The 22,794-nt window shown below is 45.1% G+C and overlaps 1 protein-coding gene across 4 annotated transcripts in view; it reads right to left on the reverse strand.

Moving 5' to 3' along the window:
* Positions 1–18,174, reverse strand: part of LOC142590020 (uncharacterized) — a 41,223-nt gene extending 23,049 nt beyond the window's left edge. For 2 of the 4 annotated variants that reach the window (XM_075701842.1, XM_075701845.1), the window contains exons 1-2: positions 17,771–18,174; positions 17,102–17,308 (exon numbers count right to left, since the gene is read on the reverse strand). In XM_075701842.1, coding sequence (XP_075557957.1) covers positions 17,102–17,294 — 193 coding nt within the window. In that variant the 5' untranslated portion in view covers positions 17,295–17,308; positions 17,771–18,174. Of the gene's footprint in view, positions 1–3,542; positions 6,944–17,101; positions 17,309–17,770 lie in introns of those variants that run through there. The other 2 variants (XM_075701843.1, XM_075701844.1) reach the window with 2 other exon arrangements.
* Between the last annotated feature and the right edge of the window lie 4,620 nt (positions 18,175–22,794).

The raw sequence follows: 22,794 nt of genomic DNA on the forward strand, positions 1-22,794 counted from the left end.
CCCCCCCCCCCAACACCAACCCCTAGCTACCCCCAGCTCTCTAACATAGTATTTCTGTCACCAACATAGTGGTAACCACGGGAAACAGGGCTGAATACTAAGTGCTCCAAAAGGGAAGCCTTCATCGAAACAGATATGGAGGGGGGAGACTGCATGCTCAAATTTGTTGGTTCACAAGTTTGCCAAGAACGAGTCATGCTAGAAGTTGATGCAGACTACACGTTTGATGAATAACTGCATTGGCTAAAATTATTTAGGTACTTTTTACGAGGACTGCATGCTTACTGGAAATATCAAAATAATTGTGTTAGCACAGAATACCCTCCACTAGTGGTGATGTCCTTGAAAGAATGAAAATGCATGTGTTGAACTTGTGTGGTGCATGAAGTTACATAAAAAAACTCAGCAATTAAAACAAAATGGAAAGATTAGTACTCCAAATATGTCACCACCTCTTTAGGACTAGATGAATGCAAATAATAAGCAGTTGAAAATTAGACACCATCCACAAAAACAGAAGATATGAGATGTAACGGCTCACACATCAGAGCCTTGCTCACCACAATTGTGAACAAAGCTCCACTAGAACAATCTCTTATTTTTCATTTTTGTGGTTGGCGTCCAATTTATATTACCATGCCATACCATGTGCATTAACAAACAAAGCTTGCATAACCCATTTTGTTTCTGTGTTGCTTCAAAAACTTTTGTCGTTTCTTTTCTGATAATCTGTGATACATGTTAGCAGAAGGACAACAGTAACAACTTTCACACCTGGTTATTGCAATATATTTGGCTAGTTTTACATAATCAAAAATGACAAATAGTTAATCATTTTAGCATACAAATACTTAGCGTGAAATAGACTATTCATATGAAAAACTTCAAATATTCGTCCACCCCTACAAGTAATGCTTCCTTTACCAGTGTTCGAGGATTAAAACAAAACAATTACTTCACCATTGCTAACACAACAGCGCATTGAACATGTGCCAAAAATTGCCTCTGCATGGTCCTTTTAATAAATAGGTCATGTGTAGTACTCTGCAGTCTGATTGAGTGAACTGAAGTAACATAGGGTAAGTAGCATCAATTGACATGAGCTCAGTTTCTGTGGTTTTTTTCGATGCCGCTATACTGGACAGAATTGGCAAAAAAAAAAAAAAATTGCACCCATGAATGATCCGGACATTGCGATTCGAGGAGCTACGCCCCCCCCCCCCCCAATAAGGTAAACACATTCAAATCTCAATCTAACGAAATTTTCTGTTCTCTACAAGGGTGACAATGTGGGCTTCTTGGTCAATCATGGAATGTAGTGTAGTGCAGCAAAAACATGGTCACAAGCAGAAATGACAGACACAAGTGCCAAATTATGTGTGTTCCACTTCTTGTATCCTTGTTTTTGTTGCACTATATTAGATGCCGTTCGATACTCTAGCTGTCACATTTATGAGCAATGAAAACCTAGAATCAACTGTTTTGCCTGACTTACAGTAATAAAAAAGCAAAATGCGGATATAGTAGGTTTAATTGAGTTCTGGTGATTTTAGTATCATTGCCGTATAGCTTTTAAGAATGCTTAATTGTTTCTCCAGGGAAGGCAAAGCACATGCTCAACTGCTACAATAAGTGTGAACGTAGGCAAAAGTGATATCTTAACGCGACAGCGTTAAGGAGCTCGTGTCGCAGAAAAGCCGGTGTCGGCGTCCGCGGGGTGGCCGTGAGCGAAAAATCCCTGCAGGCAATGTATATATAAAAACAACTTGCAACATGGGCCGCGAGGGAATCGAACCAGGGTCTCCGGAGTGTGAGGCGGAGACGCTACCACTCAGCCACGAGTCCGATGCTTCAAAGTGGTACAAAAGCGCCTCTAGTGAATGCGGTGTTGTCTTAGAAACGTGCCGTAGAAAGCTATACTGCGGTGTAAATCGGTAATTATGAGCATGTAACTTACAGAAGTTGCAGTTACTCGAGTAGCGAAGTGCGTTTCCGCTACATTTCTTCTGCGCTTTCCGCACACGCAGTCATCTTGCGGCAAACACAGAAGACCCCCTCCTCTCAATGTACGGCGCTGCCCCGACAGGTGGCGCGCCACGCGCGCATTGGGGCTGTGCGGGGACCGGTGCGAGGCGCGTCCCCTACTCCCTCTCCCCTGACAACGCTTCGCCGTGCTCCCCCACGGGTTGCAGAATCAAGCGTCCTTCCTTTGTTTAGATCACTATATATCTCTCTGCCCGTGCCGATCACGACGTTTGGCTGGTGTAGATCGTTTCTCCCTCCGAGACACCGAGTTCTTTGGTTCGTTCCGCTTGCTCAGGCACACGTTTCGTTGCCGCGCCGAACGCTGCGTTGCTCGACGCTCACCGCGTGATTGGTGGGTGCAAAGTCCGATGCGGGGCGCCTCGTAAGTGATCGCTGCGCCGTAGCGCATTGTGTTACACCCCTTGGCGGGTCGACGGGAACGCTGTCGCGTTTCACTCTTGAAGGCGAAGCTTAAGCGTCCTCCAATTTTTTTGCTCTTGCATCGATTTTATGGTATGTTGCTTGATTTATTCAAGTAATTTCGTTTTAACCAAGCTCTCAATTGAAAAAAAAATATTAAACCTCATATCCTAATAAAATTTGTTAACTAGACTTGCTGTACTTTATAACCAAAGTACTGTGTAACCAAAGAAGCTACAGACGCCATGAGTGGCGAGCAAAATTAAAATGACATTGCTTTAGTCTAAACACACCGAGCCCTGCTGTGAAAGTACACGTTACGTGCATTGGGCAAGAAAAAATCTGAGGGAACCACAATACCGCACGCATTCATTCAAAGCAGAACATGAAAGTGCCACGGACTTGAAATGGTTATAGGCATTCGGGAGCAGTCTTTCGATTACCCATTCTTACTATCAGCCACACGCTAGCATAGCACGGCCATGTGGGAAATGCAACTGTGTGGGCACCTTGCCGTGCGCGGATCAGCAGGTTGTAATATAGTGGCACTCTAAGGGTGCATGTTTAAAACAGCGCTTTTGCTTTGCCTATCACCTGAGCTTTGCGATTGCTCCGTGGTTGCGTGCCTTGCACAGTACAGAATTGGCCCCGGTACCGAGAGTACATGGGTCGGGCAGACCTTTGCAGACGAAGCGCGAACGTGAGCTCAACATAAACATGTCATTGTTATTCTCTAGAGATTATTTATGAGGAAGCATCGAATTGTGCATTGAGCGAAAAAGCTGGTGTCTATAGTCTCAGCGAAACGGCATCTAAAATCCCATTGGCTGCGACAAGTGCCTCAAGAGCGTGCCGCGATGGAACAGAGCAGGTGAACAGGCACCAGGAGTTGCGCGAGGGGAAAGGGCATCGTCGTGACGCCACATCATCCTCTCTCACAAGCCGGCATGCGGCCCCATATCTCTCTCTCCCTCCCTCCACTGGGCTTAGCAATGCTGGCCATCACTTCTTTTGGAGCCACAAATAGAATTAAATGCTAAAATAACTGCATTGCATGCTGTCATGAGAGTACTAAAATAACAAGAACAGACAATGAACACTCATTAAACACAGGCATTTATTTGGTCCTCCAACGCCAAGTAAACTCCTTAAAAATCAATTGCTGTAAACAAGTACTTATTTGTGGAAAGAAGAAGCATAAATAGAACAATATCAGAGTCTCCAGGATAACACTAGACATAGCAGAACCTAGAGGCAACGAATACATGAGCCTAACAGGAAAAGTTCATATGCAAAAAAAAAAAAAAGAATAATACTGAAAGAATTAGTCACGCAGATGTAGGAAATATATACAGAAGTACAGCCACTAAAGATAACATCAATTATTCTAAAGCTGCTACATAGCAACAATGTGAATACAGACAAACCTTAAAATAGCAAATCTCAATTTACAAAACCAGCGATGTAACAAAATATTTTTGTTACCCTATCTTAGCTTCACTGAAAATCATGTGGCTTTTTTGATGATTTAACAAAGTACATTTATCAGGAGGTTTCGACTGAAAGAAGTTTTGTACTATATAAAGTACGTACTTGAAGCTTCTATGGCTAGTAAATCTAGCAAAAAAGTATCAAAATGTTGGCCCAAGTAAGTCATCAATTGGCTGTGTCCTTCAGCATCCCACCGTTCAGGGTAGTGACGGCCTTTGCCCAGTAGTACACTGCCACCACATTCTGCTAGCAGCTGAAGTGGTTATACTATATGTAGCTGCATTTGTCAGCATGGCGCTGTCATGTTTTCTGGTGCTGTCATGTTTCCTGGTGTCTGTATTCTCCATGGTGCCGCACACGTATTCACTAAATTTACTTTTCGGGCACGTGACACGAGATGAAAAGTGTGCGATAGTTTTATAGCAAAAAAACCTAAATCATGTGCAGTAGTTTCGCACCTTAATGCACAAGTGCAACAGTGAACCACACCTATGTATTGGATTTCACCGTGACCTGGTACCCTGAAAAAATTGGACAAGAACCTTGTTCACGTTAGCCCTTATGTCGTACATTTTATGCCTTAGTGCGAAGTGGTGTTCAAGAGATTTTCTGAAAGATGCATTTGCCGACTAAATAATTAATCAAAGTGACAAGAAGCCTGCTCAAACCCAATGTGAAATTTCCAGCAATTGCTTGGACTGAGCATATCGCTTTCACGAGAAAGTTCTTGGGGAGCTTTACCACATTGCAGCTCAACATTTACTTGCACTGATAGTACCAGCCAGATGTAACAAGGAGGATAGATATAGCAGTAAGACCACTGTAGGTGTAAACTTGTACCCATGCGTTTCTATATTTGTCAGAAGAGCATGTATAAGTTTAGCTTTGTTTTCTCCAGGCGCTCAAATTTCTGTGTATGGCCTTCTGTGGTGAATGTGTTCATGACCAGCTGATGACCACATCTCGGGTATTTCCAGAACTCCTTCCTGTAGTTTCACTCAAGTGACAGTCATACTTTCCGGCAATAAACTTTTCCTTTGTTGGTGAGACATGTCACTATGCTGCTCTGTTGGACCTCTGTTGCCGCTGGCACAGGTTTGATGTCATCAAAGGATCTTTCGTGGGCACTTGTCAACACCCATGTCTGGTTGTAACACAGTAGTCTGTACAAGGGATGGGCCAGCGCAGACACTAGAGGCAGGAATTAACTGTAGTAGTTTACAGCTCCGAGCAAAGAACGAAGCTATTCCTTGTTTTCTGGTGGTGGTGCGGCTACAATGGCATCTGTCTGTTCTATTGTGGGATTTATCCCATCTGCGTACAGTCAAGAGATCGTGGAGGCCATGGGTATGCCATGAAAAGGCTGAGCAGACTTGGCAACTCTGGCGTGCTGATTTTTGCTGATGTCCTGCTGCGATTCTTTGACGTCACCACATGAGGTCATAGCAAAGTGAAATGTGGAATTTAGAGCAGCTAAAATCGCAGCAGAGATTGAGCTTAACTCTTGTTTTCCTAGTGCTGTATATCTTGAATTTCTTTATGAGCGATAATGCGCTTGTGTGGGTCGATTTCCATAATTTCTTTTGCTCGTTGTCTGATGACATGCTGAGTATAGATATAGCGCACATATGGTAACACACAAAAAGCATTCCAGGGCCCTATTAAGAGCACATGGGGACACTTGTCCTACTTGATGCAGCAGAACACCCTGTAGCTTTCTCCATATCTATAGATTTCTAACTTAAGTTCAACATACCTGCTGACCCACTCCACTGCATGGTGGTGCTGTGTCCTCTTTATGTCTGCTCAAGTACTCAGCAAGTGCAAAGGACTTGGAGCAGGTGGCAGAACAGCAAGGTCGGTCACCTGTATGAATGCTCAGTTGCTGCTTCATGGCACTCTTCAGCGAGAATTTCTGAGTGTATGAAGGGCAATGAAATGGCTTCTCGCCTACATGGGTGTCCAGTTGTTCCTTCATGTTGGCCTTGCACGAGAATCTCAGAGGGCATGAATGGCATTGAAATAGCTTCTCGTCTGTTTGGGTTCGCAAGTGTTCCTTCATGCTGTTCTTATGCGAGAAGCTTTGAGGGCATGAAGGCCACTGAAATGGCTTCTCTCCTGTGTGGTTTCGCAGGTGGTCTTTCAGGTCTGGCTTTTGTGAGAAGCTCTGAGGACATAGAGGGCATTGAAATGGCTTCTCGTTGTGTGGTTTTGCAGGTGGTCTTTCATGCTGGACTTATACGAGCAGCTCCGAAGGAATGAAAGAACCGCCACGGCTTCTAACCTGTGTGGGTGCGCAAGTGGTTTTTCATGCTGGATTTATGTGAGAAGCTTTGAGGGCATGAAGGGCATTGAAATGGCTTCTCGCCTGTGTGGGTGCGTAGGTGGTCTTTCATGCTGGTCTTACGTGAGAAACTTTGAGGGCATGAAGGGCATTGAAATGGCTTCTCACCTGTGTGGGTGCGCAGGTGGACTTTCATGGTGGACTTATGCGTGAAACTTCGAGGGCATGAAGGGCATTGAAATGGCTTCTCACCTGTGTGGGTGCGCAGGTGGACTTTTATGCGGCTCTTTACTGCGAAGCACCGAGGGCATGAAGGGCACTGCCATGGCTTTTCACCTGTGTGGGTGCGTAGGTGGTCTTTCATACTGGACTTATGCGAGAAACATTGAGGGCATGAAGGGCACTGAAATGGCTTCTCGCCTGTGTGGGTGCGCAGGTGTTCCTTGACCTTGGCCCTTTGCGAGAATCTTTGAAGGCATAAAGGACATTGAAATGGTCGCTTGCCCATATGTACACACAAGTGCCTCTTTAGAAGGTCTCTTTTGGAGAAGCCCTTAGGGCATAAATGGCACTTAAAAGGATGCTCGCCAGTACGGACCCTGGCATGTGCTTCCAGACAAAACAGTTTATCAGCTTCATTGTCACAGAGATTATCTTGGCGGAGGGGTCCCTGCGGTGAATTGTGACCGTTGGCTGTTGATGAAGAAATAGAAGGCTTGGATGCTGCATAAATAGAAGAAAAGTAATGTTATGAAATGCTTAAGACACAGATAGTATCATGATGAGCTTAGTTTTTTTTTTCATTTGGGACATCTTGAGGGTGATTTCAGGTATGGTGGAACAAATGAAGCCTAGTGGTCCATTTGATTTACTCAATATTTCAGCATCTGAATGCTTCATGACATTGTTTATGAAGTCCAACCGAACAAACTATTCTTCAGAAAAGTGAAAAATTACTAGGTGAGAGAATCTGGAGTGTTCGAAGACATCTGCAGATTTCTCCGACCCTTAGAGGGCAGCGTCAAAAAGCTTCGACCTAGCTTCCTCTCCGAGCCTTTAAAAAGAGCACTCGCGGTCTGAAGGCAATATTTGGCACATGCAAAACTTCTGATTCGCTGGCACGAAAAATTTCTCATGTGAGAATTCATTAATCAGTTTCTTCTTGACCACATGCCTAACTTTGGCAATGTTTTCATAAGTTAAGATAGTACAGTGCGAACTAGGACATGCAGTATTTTCCGTGTATAACCTGCTAACACATAGAACCTGCGCCCCTTTTCAGAAGAGCCCAGAAACACAATATGCAACACTTCTAGGAGATTAATAGGTTCGGCAGAGATGCTTAAGAGTGCTTACTTGTCAGAATGCGAAAGTGTTATAGTCCACCTCCTTCCCATTGGCTGCACCGTCTCATGCCCACTGAAGCACACATTAGGCCACACCTTTAGTAAGACTTGATATGTGCAATGACACATGCACAAGGCACACCTTTAGCCAACCAGAACCGTGGAGCCACTGTGGCATCGGGGAAGCATGCTCTTCCCATTCCTCGGAGGCCCAGGAAAATTTCCCACCAAGACTGAAATTTACAAAATTTTCTTTTCATAGCCCTCGATTTACTTTGTTTGCAGCAACCTCCCTGAGAAATTTGAAGTCAATGCGAGAATTTTTGACGTGTTTTTACTCTGCACCATCGGCAATATTTAGCACGACTGCTCGGTGTCACCGCTGCCGCTGGCAGATTTTCGTGTACTGGACATATTGCTTTCGCATTAAAAATTGCGTGTATATAACCCCCAGAAATAACTGCATACAACCCTCAAATGTTCGCAAAAACAGCCTCCTCTCAGGGTGTAACGACTTGCCCATATAGCTTCTTTTTAGTGAGCTCAAAATTCTTTATCCGAGAAGACTATTTGACTTGCTGAGCTTTATTCAGTGTCGTCCTTATAGGCTTAACAATGTACGACATCTTCAGTTGCAGTTTCGCTCAAAGCGAAAACTATTTGGCATGCATTATGTTCTGCTCCTTGTGCTCTGCCATCGCAACATTGTGGCAAATGATTGCTGAAACGGGCAAATAATGGTCTAAACAAACCTGACTGATTGATTGATGTATGGGGTTTTATGGCGCAAGGGCCAGATATGGCCAAAGTGCACCATACACATGGCAATGGGTTTTCAATGAATTGATTATGAGATGGAGTAATGTACTATAGAATGGTGAATGTAGCAGGGCTGTATATAGGCCGAAAATCAGTCACTTTAATTTGCATAAAATATACAAGTATTAAAACAACAATGACCAGAGATGCGAGCTATGATAATAAATGTTGAATGCAAGGGCCTGGAGGCACATGCTATATAAGGTGTACCTAATGCAGCAACAGCCTCTGGTAAAGGCTGTCCTACATATTTTTTTTACTGATAACTTGCAATGTAAGGATGTCATTGAAAAATTTGGTGTCGACTAATGGGTTTTTGCAAAGAAACTGTGCTGGATGTAACAGGATACGCTGTCGGTAAGCTAAAGGAAAGTGTTTCTTCATGTGAATTTCTGCTTCCCAACATTCCACAAGAGCATAGATGATGGTCAGCATTTCACCACATCTGCCACATGTAGAAGGTTCGTCGCCAGTCAACAAGATGTTGTGTGTACAGTATGTGTGCCCTACTCTTACTCGACATAACAGCACATCAGTTTGTCGTGATATTATTATTAATAGGGAAGTGCTTAACTGTGCTTTAAATAGATTAAATTTAATTGAGGTTCGGGCATCTCTCATGCATTGCCAACAGGGTTTAATTTTTTTTAAGGAAAGGTTTCAAATCTATGGCGGGAACAGCTATGAATGAGTTGAAATCTTTTGTTATTGTGGATGTGGCTATTTCGTCGGCGAGTTATTACCTTTGATGCCTCTGTGCCCAGGCACCCAGCATATGACACACTGATTACATGCATAAACAGAGCCCAGGAGTCTATAAAGGTCACTAATTACAGGACTTTAATGCTTTTGTAGTGATACTAAAGCCTTGACAGCGCTTAATGAGTCTGTAAGTATAGTTGGCCTCTCTAGCTTTAATTGTTTAATGTGCCTCACAGCCGACAATAGCGCATAGGCTTCAGCCATAAATATACCGGTTTGGCAATGCAATATGCCGGACTCCAAAAAGAAAGGACCGATTGCTGCATAAGACACGTCAGCCTGTGAATTTGATGCATCAGTGTAAAACTCCTGACAGCAGTTCTTCGACCAAAGTTCAAGGAAGTAGATTCAAACGTGCATCTCAAGAGCACTATTAGTGACTTCAACAAACAACGTCACATTCCACAAGCTGCCATTGCCGCAGCGGTGACAGCTTTGCTGGAAGCATTCGATGGTGTTCTAGAAGTGGCTCACGCATTTCTTCATTGAAATTCCTCACACGCAGTAAGAAGGGCTCCCTCACTGTGGGCCGATGCTCAAAAAGTACGGCACAGGACTCATCGTTTACAGTTGTGTAGCAAGGATGTTCAGCATTCGCGTTTACCTTCAGATAATATGTGACGCTGGAATATGGCCTCTGTAGACAGAATGACAACTTGTTTGATTCTACATAGTGGCTTAATACAGGGCTTGTCCTGAAGGCACCAGTCGTGAGGTAGATACCTAAATGGTACACGGAGTATAGGATATTTAGTGCGCTTGGCATTGCAGAATGACAGACTATAGCACCACAGTCAAGGCGAGAGCGGACAAGGCTCCTGTACAAGTTCAGGAGGCATTTTCCATCACTACCCTATGTTGTGCGCGACAATATGCTTAAAAGGATCATCTAAGATGGACGATAAAGTCTAGAACTATTCCTAGGAATTTGTGTTCGCTGCTCACAGATAGTTCCTCTCGATTGATCGTGAGTTTTGGTACTGGTGTCACGACTCTTTCGTTTGAAATGAGTATGCGTGTACTTTTCTGCATTTTAAATCCATTTACATTTGCCCATTTAGACAATTTATTTAATCCAAGCTGCACCTGTCATTCGCAGATACGTAGAATTATTACATGATATGAAACCTATCTGCACATCACAGATATACAAGTTGTCTCCAAGTTTGCCTCAGCGTTACCATTGGCTGCGCTGAAAAAAAATGTGATTCCAGCACGACGGGTCCCGGCCGCATCTTCATTCAGCGGCTCGTAAATTCATTGACGAGTCCTTTCCCAACCAGTGGATTGGGCGTAGTGGAAACACATCCTGGCCATCTAGTCACCCGATTTGTCACCGTTGGACTTCTTTCTTAGGGGATATGTTAAAAATGAGGTTTTTTAGATGGAACCAGCCAACCTCGCGGATATGAAGCAACGTGTGAGAATCTCCCTCGACAACATTTCCAGACAGATGCTTTTATTTACTATGAACTCTATGAAAGGGCGCCTTCATCTGTGCATCGCAATGGATGGAAAGCAATTTGAGCACATCATGTAAATGTTCTCTGTTGTTGCCCAAAATGATATTCTTGTGGAGTGCCCGAATAGGCCTACAACCAAATAAAAGATTGAAATAAGCAATTTTTGTTCATTAATGTTTGTTACATCACTCAAAATTGCTAAACATAGATTGAAGTCAGGATTTCCTAATCCTAGGCCAGCACTTACAACAAATGGGACGGCAGCTGGTATGAAACAATGTCATGCTACAATGCCAAGAAATTCTCAGCTACAGATCCCTCATTTATTTTAGCTGTCAAGCCCATACCATGTAAAAATAAGTCCTGAAAGTTGCATGTCACAATATCGGCACCGCTAGAACAAACTCTGCACTGTAACAAAAGCATGGCTTCATTCTTTCAATGAAGCTAGCGTAATGTGAATGAAAATTCTGAGGCAACTGCACTGGCAAAGCACCAGGCCAGCTCCCAACAGCATCTTGATATCGACAGCTGCTTAGTTGGCGATGACTCGCCTCTGCCTTCCACCGAGTAAATAAGTAAAAGCTAACGCTGGCTGCACCCTATGCTAAGTGTCGAGGCTTCCTGGCTAGGGAAAACAGCACGTACATTTCAAACTGGCCGCCGCAGTCATTGCAACACATCACCAGCGGACGTTGGGTATGCTCAAGACTTCCGTCTCTACTCAAGCGCAGAGTTTCGTTTATGAGGAGAAAAAATGTCAGGTTTTCTCATGCTGCAGAGCTGTAGACAACCACTTTTTCTTTGTTTTAAAAACTGATATGACATCGTCTTCTCCGGGGCTACAAACTCAGGATTGACAATAACCCCAAATTTCGCTAATTGATAACTGCGGGCTCATGTTAAAGAAACTCCAGAGGGTGACGAATTACACAGTACAGCTCATTAGCCGAGTGGCTAATCAGCACCATGGCATGGGCGAGGGCGAGCTGCTTCGACTTCTGCAGGCATACATTACCAGCAGAACCATGTACTCGACACCATATGCCAAACTCACAGCCACGGACTTGGCTAAATTAAACACAACGATCAGAAGAACCACAAAGGCAGCCCTGGGCCTTCCGAACTACGCAACCACCGCAAGGCTAGAGGCCTTAGGCATGCACAACACGATCGAGAAGTTCTTAGACGCTCACCACACAGCCCAAGTCCGTCATCTCTTGTAAACCCCAGATGGCTGCACAGTCCTCCAGAAGCTATCCCCAAGGTTACAGAGTGCATGACGATTCCGCGAAAGGTCAGGGGGCATATTTATGCCCCGCCTCTACCCCGCAACATGGATCCCGAGTTCCATCAGGGCTGTTGGCAGGCTTGTAGTGAAGCCACTTGGCGACGCTACAGCTCGCAACATGGAGTGGTCTACACAGATGCAGCAAGACACCCTCGCGGCAACCTCATGACCGCGGTTGTAGCGGATCACAACGGAGGATTGATAGAACAGACAACAATCATGGCTGGCCGAGTGGTGGAAGCGGAGGAAACCGCGACTGCCATGGCCATGCATGCTGAAGCGAATACCGTCATCACCAATAGCAAGCAGGCCATAGACAGTTTCGTCCGCGGTAGAATTTCCAAACAGGCGCACCATGTCCTCACGCGGCACCCCCTCAGCAGCTTCAAAACTCTCGTGCGGACCCCCGCTCATGCAGCTGTGCCCGGCAACGTGTCGGTTCACAGTTTGGCTTGAGATCTTGTGCACCGAGCCTCGTCCGCGGATACGTAGGCTCTGTAGGCTCTGTTCACAAACAGGGACACTTACACACATAATGGGGGAATGCACATCACTCCTGTTTCCTGATCCCCCCGTCAACAGCGAAACTGACTGGACAGCCTGGCTCAGTTCCGGGGACGTCGACCGACAGCTTAAATTGGTGGACTGGGCGGAGAAGGCCAAGCAGGCCCAGGGCCTTACTTGAGCCTGATCCCTCAGCCACCTCCCCCTTTCCCCTTCCCCTTTTCAATAAAGTTTACCACCACCAAGAAGTTAATTAGTGAAGTTTAATCAATCAGCTAACTAATAAGCCCGCCTTTGACACCTCCTGGTGTCTGCCGCAGCTAGCAGTTTCCTTCTGAAGAGGTTTTCTTTTTTTCTCGAAGAGTACATTTTTATCAACATTTGAAATTGTTCACTGAAACACATTGTATATAGAAGACATTTGCAGTCAGAGCCCCAGTGCTTGCGAGAGAATACTTTCAGAATGTTAAGTGCCTTGCTTCCTTTAATCGTCAGACTATCTATGTGCACAAGGAGTTCAGCTTCTTATTGAATAAAACCATAAAACTTGTGGCCTTGTATGACTCGCAGTATGGCTTCACGTAATTTCCAGATAGCATATGGTTGTAAGCCCTTTTTCTATTATGAAAGAACCACAGCAACAGCTTTTTCAGTGGAGAAACAGAAGCATTTTTTATCTGACCACCCTGTCAATTCATTCAAAGCAATTTGGATCAGCCGTTCGCAAGTTAACATGTTTGATGCACAGCACATAATAAAGGTATAAAAATTTAGAGTTAGTCTGAAAAGTTAAAGATGGCATAATTCTGTTTCTGGAGTTTGTTTCTATTTCGAACAGTGTTGTGCTTACAATAGAAACTTGTGGCAAGCCGTTTTCTTCAACAAATATGCGTGAAAGCACTGTGCCCAGACGTGCCTGAAATGTTGAATTGGACAAAGTCCGCTAGACACCTCAGCATCTTGCCACAAATCCCCAAGTTTGCCAAATACTCCAATATACCAAATATCCATGTAGTATTGTACGCTTTGTCCAAGTCTAAGAAAATTGAGGCAGTGTTTGTGTAGAAAGGCATTGCATAATTCACGTCCTAACCAAACAAGGTGGTACGTTCTTGAAAAACCCTTTTTATTCCCACATAGATGACTAACAGGTTTTGTATATTGGGATAAATGATGGGGTATTATGTGACAAAACTAAAATCGCATTATGAGGCATGCCGTAGTGGCAAATTCCGGAAATTTTTAAGACGAACGAGAGTTCTTTCAATTGCACCTAAATCTAAATACATGGGTGTTTTTGCATTTCACCCCCACCGAAATGTGGCCACCGCGGCTGGGATTTGATCCCACGACCTTATGTTTATGAGCCCAACACCATAGCCATTAAGCAACCACAGCGGGTGTATCAGTGTAAATGTTAGCCTTGTGTGAAGAATACTTTCATACAATTTTGCCAAACCACTGGTGACAGCAATAAGTCAGTAGCTGCTGGAAGATGTTAGTACTATTACTGCGTTTTTTCCACGCTTTTGGCATTACTACCATTTCGAATTCATGTTAAAAAATTCCAGCGGAGCCTCTACCTACGCTTGTGATAAGTGGGCAATCACTGAATTCTATAAGCGGCCAAGGCACGCTGGCGTGTTCGTGCCAGCAGGTCTGACCTGTTAATCCCAGCTGTGTCAGGGGAGCATCATACAGTTCATTTCAGGCACCGCTAGTTGGAAATTACATTACAGTCCACTTATAATGACATCAAGAAGAATGAAAAATCCTATCATTATAACCGATCTTCGCTACATCTGGACTGCCTTAAAGAAGCTGCCAAACATAGCTTTGTAGCTCCCAAACCAAATTTGCCACTCGCAATAAAAAGTCAACGATATAGGAAGTACGCTGTGAAAAAAAAAAGTGTTTTCATCATGCCAAGTGTTAGGTGCTCCGAAATAGTAAGAAAGCTGCACTTGCTTCGCCGAAGTTATAGGTTCACGACTCCAGTGTGCATTGCACGCAGCTGCTGCACGAACACTGGCTGGAATAATTTAGTGTGCTTGAAATCAATAAGTGGACAGTGCAATAAGTGGACAGTTGAGGACAGTGCAGTTTGGGTGAACATTGGGGTCAGTGTCAAAGATGGGCCATTGTCAATCATGGACATTGACATTTCGGCTTCAGCAATCACTAAATTTAAAAATCTCAATGTTCATGTGAAGCGCCAGGGTTTCTGCTTTACAACTTAAGATAGCATGGACACCGGCACTTTCTTGGTGATCATGGCTTTCAGCCACGTCAGAATAGCTTCCTGAAGGTTTCGGTGGAAATCTTGGCTGACATTCTTCTGTCAGGATCCATCAGACTTCTTGCTGAGCTTCTAAAATCTTCAACTTCTTTTTGATAGTCTGATATTGTATGCTTAGAGAATTTTCAAATTCCTATCAGGCATCTGCTTGTAATTGGCCACTTTGCACTTGCCTGATAATGCTGGCCTTCTTTTTAATCGTCAGTCTCCAATATTTGCCTCACTTCAAAGTTTTTGCCAAGCTGGAGGCGGATGACGAAGGTGGTGTCAGCACCATTGGTAGCAGCTGCCAATGAAACCACTAAAGAGAATTGGTTGTTTAAACGGCTGAGCCTAGCATTGCAGTATGCATCTAAAGTGAACCCCAGTGTACATTAGAGGCGATACCAATAGTACAAATCACCATATGCAACTGACAGGTGCCGACAGCAATGACAGCGTGAAGCCTTGTGGGAGGGTGCAGCAAGTGGTGCCTGCTATAGCACAGGTTGTACCAAAAATGATAGGTCTGAACTGGAGTGCGAGCTGCGTGCAACGCAAGTTTGAGGCTGCAGAAAAACAAAATGATGGTGGTGATGTTTGCATTTTCAGTAGCTTTTGAGTTGCGATTGAGAGAAAGAGTCCGGAAAATCAGACGACAACTGTTTCAAACATGAAAAACTTTGGTCGTTGTTATACGTTGACCCTATAAAGCGTGTTGCGGTACCATGGCAGAGTTCGAAAAATCAGTCAGCGAATGTATTATATTTATGCTGCGACAAAGAACAGATATGAATTTTACTTAGTGCCAGTAAATATACTGTAAGCCATTTCGGAAATCTTATGCTCCAACAGCATGTGACTGAATTATCAAGGAGAGGCTGGGCCTTGGTCAGGTGTTGCAAAACGCCTTTAGCGCACTTTTTTTAATTATGGGGTTTTACGTGCCAAAACCACTTTCTGATTATGAGGCACGCCGTAGTGGAGGACTCCGGAAATTTTGACCACCTGGGGTTCTTTAACGTGCGCCTAAATCTAAGTACACGGGTGTTTTCGCATTTTGCCTCCATCGAAATGCAGCCGCCGTGGCCGGGATTCGATCCCATAGCACACTCTTCCTGTGTTTGCCATGTTTACTGTGAATCAAAATAAGGAAGTTTTCCTGTTTGTAGTAGTCAAAATTTAGAAAGAGTCATCATTTTTTCGTTCCTGTGGACAACACGCCAACTCTGCAACCTTTGTGCCAACATGTGTTAATATAGCTACAGGTGCAAAAATGCCATCTCTAGGTATGACTTCATTATTGCCTTTGCAAACAATGTGATAACATAGGTGGAAGTGTACAGCAGTATTGTGGCAGTGCACCGTCCGGTTTCTGTGAACACAATTAGAAACAGTGTAAATGTCGATTTTAACTGGAAGCTTTGTTGCTCAACGACTACCCTGTTGACAGTGAACGTGAGGACAGTGCGGTGGAATTTCTCTGTGAGCACTGTGCATGAGATTTACCGATGAACGCAGGTTCAATTCATTGCAAAGGCAATGCAGTTTCCTCACTAGTGTCTCACTTCTCAAAGTGAAAAGGCTTGACTTTTCACATTGGCAAAGGTGGACGAGGTTTTAGCACATTGTAACAAGAGTACTGCTAAAGAACAACTGTCCTCTGAGATAAACTTGTGGTACAGAAGAGGCCTCGTCGACCACTACAGTCTGAAAACACTGTGCAAAAGAACTGAAGCTGCCATCGACTGGAGAGGATCAAAACGACTATGCCCAGCAATCACCAGAAAAGACCTACAGGTCAGCTAAAGTGATAGCTGGCGTGCACCTCAGATGCCCAGTACATGCTGCTCATTGCCTGATGGCAGTGTTTCGCATGCCTAGTTTTGCTTAGTCATGTGCTGCGGGAATGTCGTGACTCAAAGCTGTCTCAGAACGAGAATCCCGACAGTTCCGGTGTGGTTCTCACCTCTCTCAGTGACTGAGCATATTGATAAAACAAACTATGTAGTTAACTGCATTAAAGAATTTTGTTTGAATTTAATTTACCACAAACACAGGGGTCAACTTACATTATGCATTGATATACATTCCCGTTTTTACACTAATACACCGGCTTAGGCATAACTAAGATACTCACTGGGTTTAACGTTATCGTAAGGGCTACAACAACACCAAGGCAAACGGGCTCTGGATTAAGCTCTACCACCTAAGGTGCTTCAGTGTGCTCAATACAGCAGTATTTTTGCGTTTTGCCCCCAATCAGAATTCAGACAAGAATCACAAACCAACTAATATGTCTTCGGCAGCATAATTTCATACACACTTGAGCAACTCGTACCAAGTAGGCAAACTTGGCTGTTTACCACAAACTCGCACAAACAAGCAAATGTAAGGGAAGTGCCGGTCACTGCCTACCTGTAGTGGAGTATGATTGATCCACAGTCTCTGTAGTCTGCACGCTCCTCGACTCGCTGCCTGCCCTGAAGGAGCACCCAACAGACTTGTCAACCAGAGGGAAGCTGCACTGTGTGCCAACCTCGACCTGACCGATGACGATGGAAGGGGCGTGGCATGCCGTTTTGGCAGTGATACTTTCAGCTAGGCTCATCGCATTTGTGAAGCCTGCACAAAATAATTGGAGTGATTGCAGTGCTGTTATAGCATAGAGAACATGAGAATAAAGGTGCGTAAAAAAAGAGACGCACGGAACAGCATTTGCAGCCCTAACGTTTCAGTGCATATGTATATGCGTTGACGCGTGGGAGGTGCCACCTTTTTTTACATCGCGACTTAACACATGCGTGTTGTGCCTTACTAACAGTGACACTCTATTGTTTCAACGAAGGACAACGCATATGAACTGCAGCAGTGCTTATCGAAGGCAGGAATAGGTGGATCTGCGACTTCTGCGAGACGGCGGCAACTGTTGCGCGCTAGCTCGCATTTTGAGACCGTCTTATACAGCACGAATTCGCTATCTTTCCGACAAGTGTCAGCAAAAGAACAGGTAATCATACAATACCATTGTACAAAACTCCTAAAAGTACTCTCATCTAAAGCACTTCCATACTGATTTACTCTCACCTTTTTTTTCCAGATGCGTTGCGGTAGCACATACCAGAAAGGAAACTGTACCTTACACAGTGGTAGTAGTACGACTGCGATGCCTTAGAACGCGAGGCACAACAACAACGAATAATAAGCATCCGCTTGCTGCGGTAAAGCTAGAGCATTTTGAATTTTGAATGAAGAGACGCAGAAGCTAGAGCTGGATAGATCAAAAGTTACAGCTATGGCTGAGGATTGGCTATTATTGGCTATAATGCAAGAAAGGGACATATTTAATATAATATCTCAGCCGTAGCGCAGATGCACCTATCTGATTTAAACAAATCACGAACGGTAGACACAGTGCAACGGCTCTACATTGAATGCAGTTACAGAAAGTTGGGCCTCGACTGCTGCAACAAGGTCACAGCAGACAAAAGCGGTCTAGCAGAACGTCTACATTATGACGTCACATCCGCCTATTTGTGCACTGCCGGCTGCATGCCCACTTACAGCGTGCGTTATTGACATGTTTCTTTATTCTATGTTGACATTTCCACAGAAAAGGTTGGGGCTGTCACCCGCTTGATGCGTTACAGTTAAGTATATTGCGCGCATAGTTTGCCTCATGGCCACGTCAAATTGCAATCGGCCTGTAGAGTGGGCCGTGGAGACCGTGGCATTGCCTCCGTCATGATCGCCATTGCGTTCATAAAACTATTCAGTAATCTTTTTCAGGGAAGGATGCGCTAGAGAACGAGGACGTAAAAAAAAAACTGGCATGAGGAGCTGTTCCGCCAGATCGTGTTATAGCGCGCTTGTTTTGTCGCTTTAATCAGCTTTAAATTTGCTACTGCTTTTTTCACAGCTTTCTTTCAGCTCATTTAATCATCACCTGCATTTTCTTTAATGAGACAAATGGCATCATTGCGCGGAAGAGCATCGCTTGACGTTTCCCAACAGCAGCCATTGGCGTCGTGCCTGCTGCACAACGCAGCTAAAAGGATTAAGACGTGGCATCACCCTGCTACTGCGTGGTGCAGGGTCTGTCTCTGTGATATGAAAGTTAAAAAGAACAAACGAAATTAATGCAGTAAGTGTGGTTAAACTTTGCCAAGCCTGGTACCGAGTAAGAAATGCTGCATAAGTCGGATTCCTAAAGTCAGCTTCGCCGCAGTAGTTGTCCGTTAGCGGTGAAGCATACTCACAAGTAGTGCAGTGAAGCATGCTAAAAGTGAAAAGGGGCCACTGTCATTAGACATAAGAGTATGTTTTCATTAGGTGAAGTGCCAATAGTGACGGCACACAAGAAGGAATACAGACAGGACAAGGCGCGCCTTGTCCTGTATGTATTCCTTCTTGTGTGCCGTCACTATTGGCGCTTCACCTAATGAAAGCTATGCACCAACTAGCCCCACAACGTCTTTTACTGTAAGAGTATGTGTTCCTTAATGATGTACACGCGTATCCGCCGTCTCCTGTCACAGTACGCGCGCCGAGGCGCCTAATAAGTGTACTGGCAGACCTTCAGAGCTATTTCGGACGTGGTTGTGGCACTTTGGCCCGTTGTTTCGTCCACCTCGTAAGCAAATGTTCACGCGGGTCACTTTTAGAGCGAAGCTGTATATGGCTAGCCGATTCGTCCGCCTGTCGGGCGAGTCGCCGGGAACTCCTCCGGTGCAACCCCATGCGCATGCACAAAAAAAAGGTGACATAGTTACGCGCGATTAGCCATGTTGGATTAGCTGCACCAGTATTGACATCGTTACTCTCCGTCGTAGCCGAGCGCGCGCACAGCAGTTTCTCTCCCGCTCCGAAATGGGTAGGCCACACGTAATACGTACTCCTTAGGAGCAGGCAGCTTTCGATCAGCAAGGCCGCGAGGAGAACCGAGAATGAACTTGTCTAATGCTGCGCCGATGCTGTAGCCCGGGCACAAGAACAGGCTCTTGCAGCCTAGCGCAAGAGCGAGAGACAACTTTATTCGTTAGAGTGGGGAGCTAATTCATATGCTCGTCGGGTAGGCCAGATGGCCGCCAGGCGATGCGTGACGGCGACCTCTTCGGCTCGCTCCACGGATCGGAGTTGCACGCCTGGGCTGATGCAAAGCAGCACTTCCTCCCACGATGAAGGCGAGGGAGAGGCCAGGGGTTTGGATGAAGAGGGGCTGGGGTCCTCCTCACAGTCCCAGAGATGCGACTTAGCGAAGCTATAGCTCGCCGCACAGGTGACAGTACGGAGTTACTCTGTCCGGATAAATGTGCGAGTATATACGTAGGCGTTCGGATATGAGTGTCTGTGCATGACCTGCACCAGGTACGTGATCTCCTGAAGCTTGTTTAGTTTACTGTGTGGTACGTACGGACCTAGTGTGCCGTGTAACGAGCAAGCAGCAACTGCATACCGAGAATTCCGCAATCGAGCCGTCGTTTAATGAACCGTCGGGATTAACCCGGTGATAACCACTGGGGCCGCACGTCTCAGCTTCGCTGGTTAGGGAGTGCTTGGGCGGTGATTTTTTTTTCTCTGAACTGTTTATAGTTCTTCAATAGCTACGTCATTTCGCAGTTTTCGAAAGCTAAACGACGCTTCTTCACCAGTAGTGTCGCCACCCATTTACAACACAATCAATGTCATTTTGTCACTGGGAGACCACCAAACGCGGGGTACTCACTCGCTCACGTGGAAGTTCGTAACTAGCCAGATCAGCGTTCCTCTCGAGGAGCTGCTTTGCATCCACCCATGCTATGTTTCACCGTAAGACAATCTGTATGTCTAATCGAATAGCATACTTGTAACTTTTTACTCTTGCTTCTCTACCAGCCACTACCAAACGCTTGTCGGTACGTCGCTTTGCCACCAGCTAATTCTGTTTGAAATGGGGGAGACTCACCTGCGTGAAAACTGCCAAGGAAAGCAGTTGCCCTGATGCAGGCAAGCTCCCTTGTCAAAACGTTTGCACAAGCCTATTCGACCATCATTATTTGCGCATTACGATGAAGCATGCCGATATTGCGAAGGGTTCACGCGAATCGGGAATGTAGGGTTTCAGTCAGCAAAGAATGTATTGTTCTAATCTCAGCAAAGCAGATTTTCGCCGGAGGATGATGTTTTGACAACTTTCGTTGGTTAAAGGCACACATGCCAGGTTAGCTCTTGTCACTATAAGTATGGATTACCGTATGCCTCACTGCAGGACACATACCCGAAACCATAGGTGACATGTTCACCCTTGTCGCTATTAACATGCTTCACTGGAAAACACATTGTGTATTGCGGTGAAACATACTAGAGCACATTTGTCAGTTTAGAATGCAAATACCTTTGCCCTTCGCTTTTGTGATATGACACTCGGTATAATGAAGACATATTCACTGCTAAAGACATCTGCATTGAAATGAAGACATGAACATTGATGGCTGTATGTGTCATGCTTTATATCCTTTTGCTTTGTTGTGTATCTGTCATACTGCCATTGTTAAATTTTCCTCTTTGTAAGGTGCTGACGTGCATAAAATCAGATCACAAGGAGTCACTGCGTAATGATTGTTCAAAGACCAGTGTGATGGCTTTCCTGAAGAGAGGTTCGGGTTAAGCTGCTGTGAAGATTTTTTTAGAGGGTACGTAGATTTCCTAAAAGAAATCAGGTATCAGAAATCAGACCTGTGGTACCCTGGGTTTGGGTAGTTTGGGTATGTAATGGTGGAAATTATGCACAATACATTACCTTTTTTTTTTTTGCCTGAAACCAAGAACTAGCTGAAGTAGGTAAAATATTTTAAATAGCACCTATGAACAACTGCAAGGTGTGCACACCTAGACTCAAAACACACAATTCTCTTGATTCAATCCTAGCAGGCTTTTATCTGCTTTGTTGAAGCCTCAGGGGCATTTTCAGCGGCACTGTTTTGTCTGCTTTTTGCTCAAGTGTGCCCTAGACATAATTGAGCGATTTGCACTTGCAACTGGGCAGTAGCCTTACCTCGGGAGGCCAGTGGTAGGGCACATTTTATAAAACTAGGCAACGCATAGTATTACCAGTATTAGCAGAGACCAGTTTAAGTATGCATCACCTTTGATATCCTTTAATAAAAATCTCTAGCACATTTACATCCTAGATCTTAAATGCTGTATAAGTTTTCTTGTTCACTGCAGCTGCGCTCGGCTTCTGTCCAAATGTGAGCGCACTTATATATATATATATACATAGCCATAGCTAATCAGGGAGCCGTTAGGAATGGGCTGCCGTGGTGGCAACATGCAAGTTTTCGCAGCCAGCTGCAGCTGCGAGCGTGGCGAGCTTCCCCGAAGATACCGTGGAAGCCTTCAACACCTGCCGCGGTGACTCGTTTCGCAAGGGCCGCGAGGTGCCGTGTCAACAACCCCTCGGCGCCGCATGACTAAACGCGATCAGCTATTGTTAGTGAAATCGCCAACGCCTTCACGGTTCGTCTGAAGCAGGGGGATTTCCTGGAAGGAAGTACATTGCGGTGCCTCTTCACGGCTCTTTGAAGACGCCAGACAATTGGCAGCGGCGGAGGCCACTGTGCGAGGTCCGCGGCTGGGGTCGGGCGTGACCACCTGGCTACGGGGACGCAGGACAATGGACAACACGACGGCCGCGTTGCGAAGGTCAGCTTCGAGTGCAGTGAAAGTGCGTACGTGCGTGTGTAAACCGTCCCGCAGAAAGGCGGCTTGTTTACGATGCCGTCGAACGTTTTGCCTCACCTAGGGATCTAGGGAACACGAAGTGGATATAACCAGCTGTTGTCGGCGGCTAGAGTGTGCTCGTCGTCGTGCTCTGTGCTCGTCAATGTACTCGTGAGCTGTGTGCTCGTAAGCTGTTTTCTGTATGCTTCTTCTTGTGTGCTCCATTTGGGAGCCACACTAGACTGTCGATGTATCTCATAATCAAATGTAAATACTGTAAATAAATCCTGCTCGACTAGTCCTGTCGCCCCAAGTTCCTCCGATCGTCCTACAAGCCCGACTCTAAATCAAACAGAGCATTTTTCTTTACATACCTTCTTTTTATTTATCTTGCCTAGAATCAAGAGTGA

The sequence above is a fragment of the Dermacentor variabilis genome, chromosome 8, assembly GCF_050947875.1.
Source record: "Dermacentor variabilis isolate Ectoservices chromosome 8, ASM5094787v1, whole genome shotgun sequence".
In the NCBI taxonomy this organism is placed as follows: Eukaryota; Metazoa; Arthropoda; class Arachnida; order Ixodida; family Ixodidae; genus Dermacentor; species Dermacentor variabilis.